This window comes from Medicago sativa, chromosome 3 (genome assembly GCF_051527215.1).
Source record: "Medicago sativa cultivar Bolivia chromosome 3, Bolivia_mono, whole genome shotgun sequence".
Lineage (NCBI taxonomy): Eukaryota > Viridiplantae > Streptophyta > Magnoliopsida > Fabales > Fabaceae > Medicago > Medicago sativa.
Genome location: NC_140751.1, coordinates 103,192,219 through 103,199,154, shown reverse-complemented (window position 1 = coordinate 103,199,154; position 6,936 = coordinate 103,192,219). Strand labels below are relative to the sequence as shown.

Below are 6,936 nucleotides of genomic sequence, written 5' to 3'. Positions count from 1 at the left end.
AGAGGTGATGAGATGTGATCAGAGGGTACTATGATGAATTCTGGATCGATTTGAATTCATGAGAAGAGACATAAAGAATGCAAATATAATTTTTAAACATTTTGTGAGTTTGATCTGTTGTTAATGGTGGTAAAAGAAAGTTAACGGTGACGATTAGTGACATTGATTATTAATCCACGTGTTATTTTATAATTGGCTATTTGTATTTAAAATTAAGGGTATTTTTGGAAAGAAAATTTCAACCCAAAAGTGTTCTGAAAGGGGTAATTTTCTTTATATATAGATAGTATAGATTCAGATTCACTGTCCTTTTTACTACTGTTACTATCTTAAATGGATGAGCAATTCGGGGGGTCATTTCAAGGGGTGTTTAAAATTATGATTTTGAATTGTTAGAAAACAAGAATGGTTTAAATTGAATTTGTTAAGATTGAGTTTAAAAATAATGGATTTATGATAGAATGTTTTTACTAAAAATGTGATGAAAATTTGGTGTAAAATTTACGGTGCAACACAAGAATCGCCGTTTTATTCCTTGTGGTTGATAAAATTGTGGCACAAACAAACAACTTTGACTAGATAACAACAAAAATTTATACTACTTCCTCCGGTTTCAAATATAAGAAAATATTCCTTTTTTAGATTCATTGAGTAGTTAATGTATGTGGTCTACATTGTAAAGCAGATACATTAATTATTTAATGGATCTAAAAAAGGAATCTTTTCTTATATTTGAGACCGGAGGGAGTATGATTGTACTAAAATTACGTTTAGTAAGAGTTACAGTAAACTTCAATATTTTCTATCATAAATTCAAACGCACACCAAGACTAATTAGCATCTCTTCGTCATTTGTAGTCTGACAATTATATCCTCATTGACTACTCATTTTGCCTCAAAAGGTACATCTATCTTTAGTGACATGAAGTTCACGTATAAATAATGTTCACAAGGGCTGGTGTGCACCATTTGAACTGTTGTGATAAATAAACGCCGAATAATGGAATCATGAGCCTTATGCTTAGTTCAGAATAAATGGAAACGGCCTCTAGAGAAGATTACAACTTGAACTGTACTTGAGTTACATCCCTACTACCATTGTAATGAATCTAGAGCCTGTTGATGAATCTGTTTGTCACCAGCCGCCACAACATTAAAACCTGTCATAGGCAATTCATTAAGACAACAATGCAGCCGAATGAAGTAAAAGTAACTGACAAAATCTTTCATGACTTAAGGTGGCAAGAAGACCAAGAGAAAGAAATTAAGTCAGCGTTTGGCAATCGGATGAAATGGAACAAAACAAGACAACTTGTTTTCTTTGGTTACTTCCCTTTTAGATTGAATAAAATGTGCCACTTTTGTTGGCAAAAAAAATTAAAAATTAAAAATGTGCCACTTTTCTTACTTTTCATCCTATTTGTTATATTTTTATGTATAAGGCTAAGAATGAATTAGGAATAAGGAACAACTTTAAATGAGAGATGTTGAATAAGAATATACTTGTTGCGATTGAAAGTGGTGAAGCTTCCCATCGGAGTTGATGTCCTTTCCAATCAGTTATGACACCTCCAGAGCCTTCAATAACAGGTATCAATGCAAGAAAATCGTATGGCTGTGAAGTACAAAGTTCACCCAAGGAAGACATTCAAATAATGAGTAAATAACAACCCAAATATTGTTTTAATCATCTGAGTTTTTCTCTGAATGACTCACAAGATTCTTAAAGGAAAACAAGCAACCAAAGATTAGACAATAGAGTACGGAATACCTTCAGACCGGACTCAACGACAAGATCCACAAAACCAGAAGACAAGAGAGCATATGCATAGCAATCACAACCATATAATGGAATTTTAACCTGAAGAGTGCAAATGATAGAACAACTTAACGACAATAATAAACCTAGATATATATAATTTGGGAAAGAAAATTGCAGTTTATCATTACTGTGAGAAGCAGCCGCCATACATAGACCAGTTCACAGCACTGTAAACTGATAGAGCTAGAAATTAAAATAGTGCATAGGTTTTGGAAATCACTTAACCAGTAAAGGTGGAGTCAGTAATATAATACAATGATAGATTAATACTCTATTTATGACAGGGTTGTCAGTCGCAGCCCGAGGGAAAAGGCGGTTTGTTCAAATTCCGCCACGCAACAGTGCTATAGCAGCGCTTTAGCCACTATTTGACAACATTTTGTACTAAATTGCGCACAGTGGAACAAAAACAATTTGCTCAAATTCCCTTATGCTATAGTGTTGCTATAGCTGCTATTTGACAACACTAATTTATGAAAACATATACCTCTTCAAACCAAATAAATGATTGGGCATATTTTATCCTTGGCTTAATTGCATTTTCCCCCCCTATCTTTTGCTAATTGTGCGATTTTGTACCCCTTCTTTTTTTTTTGAGCGATTTTGCACCCCATCTTTTGTCAATTGTGTTTTGTTCAAAATCATCATTAAAAGGGGGGAAAGGGGACAAAAGATGGGGGGCATGGCAACAAACATCATACCCGTGGGTACCAGCCCGAACCAAACCCAATTTGACGGATTTTCCCTGCTTTGACTGGGTTTGGGTTTTCCCCGATTTCAAAATATGGGTATGGGACGGGTAACGGGGATATAGGTACCCACCCCGAACCCATACCCAAACCCGTCCAGTACTGCCTTTATGTTAACAGTGCAGAAAAAGATGCAACAGACCTTGTCTCTAACACGGATAAATGCCTCTTCTGCATCTCCACTAAAAAGATGTGGGCTTGTAGTGTACCTGGGTAGAGAAAAAATGAAATGAAACTTGCTACCATATGAATTGTAAAATTCATGGCAACCATGTTAAAAGCAGTAGATAAAAAATGTCAACTCCAGTTTCGAAAACATCCTTGTTATCCCTCTTCCACTCAAGAATTGTTCATGATATAAGTTTGCAAAGGAAAAAGAAGAAAAGCATACAAATATGCTTGAGAAAGGTCCGCACAAGTGCGCGTGGACACTTCTTGTCCATTTAGTGTAGTTCTCTTTCCAGTTATTCCAATCCATCTTTCTTTTAACACAGGTTGATCAATTATGCCAAGGATCTGATAAAAAGGAAACCAAACTTAAAAACTTAAAGTTTACTATCAATTAACTGAAAACAATGACAAGACTGATTATAATTTGCAGTTCATCTTAATAATATCCTCAGTTTGTCTACAATGTAATTGGTAAATATGTGTAGCTAAAATATAAGGTACCACATATATATGTTTGTATGCGTAACAGTTAGCACTGACACCTCGGATTGGAGGTATGTGCAGTGTTCAACGTGTGTCAGTATACATGGGTTAGATTCTATTATGACTTCAATTTTCTTAAATTATTAACGACATTTATGTGTCAATTTCAGTGTGGTGTCCAGTTTCTATGTCTTTGTCAAAACTTCATGGTGTGAATCAGTTGGTAAAAATATTGCAATCAATAGATATTGAATTTTCCTTTTAACTTTGTAATACGTTAAGAAAAGCGACTAGGATTTGTTATTCTACATACGCATTCAAGCGGTAAGAGATGAGATAGTTACTTACTGGTGTGCCATTTTGCAAAAGAGCAATGAGAGTACCAAATAAGGGTTTCCCTGAAATGGATACAAAAGAAATATTAATGAGAGTGAAAATGTAAGTTTGAGTGCTCTGATTCTGACCGAAAAATATTAATGAGGTGATTAAGAAATATACCAGTGATAAAGCTCTTAGTTCCATCAATAGGATCTAATACCCAAACATAATCAGCACTGTCTTGTCTACACCTCCATCCTTTTTCTTCTCCGTAACTGCAATTTATTTGGTGAAAAAATCCAGCCTCAGCGCTTCAGTAATTTAAAGTACAGAATCTAGAATCTGGTTACAAATTATGTTTTACTTCCAAATTCCAATTCCAATTCCAAATCCACATCCACAAAATGCAGAAGACAGGTGTTTCAAGTTTAAGAGCCTTTTTGGATTAACTTGTTTGTGTTTATGTACTGACATAAGCATTTGTGAGACCGTCTGAGAAAACCTATGAATACAGCTTATGCTTATGACATGTCCGCGAGCTGTTCAAGATACTTCATGAAAAGAGCTTATAGTTTAAACGAAAAAAAATTTAATTGAATTTCATCTGCTGTTATACAAATAGTTTTATACATAAACGCTTATGCTCTAGGCTGAAAATCAAGTTGTCATTTTACTTATCATATAGAAACTGTTCCGGACTGGGTTTCACCCAATAACCCATAATCCTTGCTACTCGAGGATGGACAGAGGACTTCTGGTGCGCTCGACTGCACAGGAGTCAATTACAGCATGGCTCCCCTATATAAAGGTGGTCACATTTTGACCGACTCTTCCATCAAGAAGAGTAGCTCGGAAAACTCCTTGTACACACTACACTACTTTGATTGGTTTACACCAGATGATAAAGGAATAGCATCGAAATTAGAATGTAAATGCAAGTCTGAAGAACAGAATAATAGATTGAGTGTGCAATAGCAATAAAAAAAGTTAGGAAGAAAGAGAGTAACTAACTACATACATGGCATGAGAAGGGAAATTGTCAAGTATGACGGAAACCATAGCTTCCTCAGCGGATTGATCAGCAATGGTGACAGGACCTGCGTGAGTGAGTGAATCGCAATATAATAATAATAATAATAATAATTAAGAAAGAATGAAATTGAAATGAAGAAAGAGTGAATTAGTATGACACTACTTACTGAGATCGCTTTTGTGAATAATGTCGAAATTATTTCTTCTGAAATATTTACGGATGACATCTCCGGCGGCGTCGGCGGCTTTATTAGCGACGTCGGAGAAGTGATTGAGTTGGTGAGGAGGCGAAGATGAGGTGGAGGACATTGCTCTGAGTCTAAGACTGGGAGATGATAATGATAATGGAGAGGTCAATTTATTCGGTCGGAATTGGCTACGGAAGGGATTATTATTGTTTTTATTATTAGGAGGAATTTGAGAGTGAAGAAGAAGAAGAAGAAGATGACTCTGTGACAACAACATTTCAACTGCGGTGCGGTCGTTGGAGAGGAAGACGGATGCCGCCGTCGGAGAAGGAATATCAGACTTTAGTAAAAACAACAAATCAGACAATATCATACAACCACATGATCCAATGGCTACTATTATTTTCATTTTTTTTTACCAAACTATACTAGAATTTGTTATTAATGTTTCTAATAAAAAGTCCTTTTTCCTTACAGGTGAATGTATTAATAAATGGGCAAATTACACTAACCTCCCCTGAGGTTTTCCTAAATAGCACAAACATCCCCTCTAGTTTTTAATTAAACATTAACCTCCCTTATTTTGTTGTTAAATTGACAAGCACCTCCCTTCCACACTAACGGTGTTTCATCTCTGTTAACTTTGTCTCTTTCCCTGGCTTTGGTGGAACAAGAAGAAACCGCTGCACAATATCCACATGACCAAACGGCTTTAATCGGAGTACTGAATCTCAGAGAAAACTAACAACCATCAAACAATTCATTAATACTTATTATTCGATCTGGCCACTACGGTTAATTTATCCATTGGATCCAAGGCAAACACTGAAGCATATTTAGTTTGTTGATTTTTCGATTATCCAAAACAATCCAATTGACCCCCAAAAAAATTACACTTCCAAAAAATAAAATTCATCCAAAACTGGATATTTTTTTGTTGACGCACAACCCATTTAATCCTAAAAGACAACACATAAATCAAATATTAAAGATTTAAGTTTTACCAATAGTACATGCAATACATAAGAATTTTTGTTTAAAAAAATTGGTAGAAAAAATAATCAACATAGTAAAAGGTGTTGTGAACTGATGAAGGAGAAAAGAGGAAGAAGGTGTAGTAGAAGAATGACATATGGAGATGCGGTGAAAATAGTGAAATAAAGGATATTTTTTACATTTCGCTGAGGTTATTAGTGCATTGAGGTTTCTAGATCCACTAGAACCTGAGAAGCTTGATAAGATTTCCAGGAATAATGGAGCTTCTCTCTAACCCTGGAATTTTTTTTTTTTTTTTTAAATCTAACGGAAGTTTAATGGTGTCAAAATGAAGGGAGGTTAATGAATTTTGAAAATTAGAGGGGGTGTTTGTGTTGTTTAAGAAAACCTCAAGGGAGGTGAATGTAATTTACTCTTAATAAATTATGGATATATTTTTAATTTTTTTTGTCATATATTTCTTATTTAAAAGACTAAAAAGAGTTTTGTTTTCCTACAATTTTTCATTTGCAAATAAAACATTTAGGGTGTGTTTGGTAAAATTAAGCTATAAGCTAGCTGATAGCTGAAAGCTTATAATTGAAAAGTTAGCTGATTGAAATTGAAGTGTTTGGTAAAACTAACATTTTAAGTAATTAATAAATATGAAATGACATAAAAGTACATGTATGTTTAATTTATGGTGAATTCTAGGGTGAGAGTCCAATTAAGTCCCTCACCGGTGGACCACTATTAAGAGGCATCAGATTAATCAAATTACACACATCTTGTTGTACACCGTCTACATTGGATCACAAATATCTTCTCTCACCGGTAAAAACCATGGCTCTAGGGTTAGGTTATTTTCACAACCATTGTCGGGGTTAAAAATTGATGTGAAACACAATCCCCTTGCGGAAATTCAGTCCCTCATTCAATGGCAAAATTTTACAAATTGCAGATTTTTCCCATTATGCTTCAATGGTAAAATCGAAATATTGTATCTTCGATATCAAGCACCCAATGAAAAATTTAAGTTATAAAAGTTTTTTTTCTTCAGAAAATAATAATATAAGGGTGTTTTAAAAAACTTCACAACTGTACTTTTTCCATTTTCTTTTTGTCAATGGTGATATTTATTGAGGGCTCTTATAGATCTTGACATGAGAAAGACTTTAATGGAGGCTTTGATATCAAC

The 6,936-nt window shown here is 34.5% G+C and overlaps 1 protein-coding gene across 1 annotated transcript; it reads right to left on the bottom strand.

The window, feature by feature from the left end:
* Nucleotides 1-780: 780 nt before the first annotated feature.
* On the bottom strand, nucleotides 781-5,084 carry IMPL2 (inositol monophosphatase family protein). Its single transcript, XM_085757287.1, has 9 exons — nucleotides 4,743-5,084; nucleotides 4,562-4,640; nucleotides 3,724-3,818; nucleotides 3,574-3,623; nucleotides 2,963-3,087; nucleotides 2,714-2,780; nucleotides 1,772-1,861; nucleotides 1,504-1,615; nucleotides 781-1,160 (listed from the first exon to the last, which is right to left on the bottom strand). The coding sequence occupies exons 1-9, from the start codon at nucleotides 5,038-5,040 to the stop codon at nucleotides 1,093-1,095; spliced, it is 984 nt and encodes a 327-aa protein (XP_085613413.1). The 5' UTR covers nucleotides 5,041-5,084; the 3' UTR covers nucleotides 781-1,092.
* Between the last annotated feature and the right edge of the window lie 1,852 nt (nucleotides 5,085-6,936).

Excerpts from the sequence above, each read along its gene's own strand:
- IMPL2 (XM_085757287.1), bottom strand. The coding sequence starts at position 5,040 with ATGTTGTTGTCACAGAGTCATCTTCTTCTTCTTCTTCTTCACTCTCAA. Across the intron at positions 1,862-2,713 it reads TTATCCGTGTTAGAGACAAG|GTTAAAATTCCATTATATGG; the intron begins GTCTGTTGCATC and ends TGCACTCTTCAG. Across the intron at positions 1,161-1,503 it reads ACCACTTTCAATCGCAACAA|GTTTTAATGTTGTGGCGGCT; the intron begins GTATATTCTTAT and ends TGCCTATGACAG.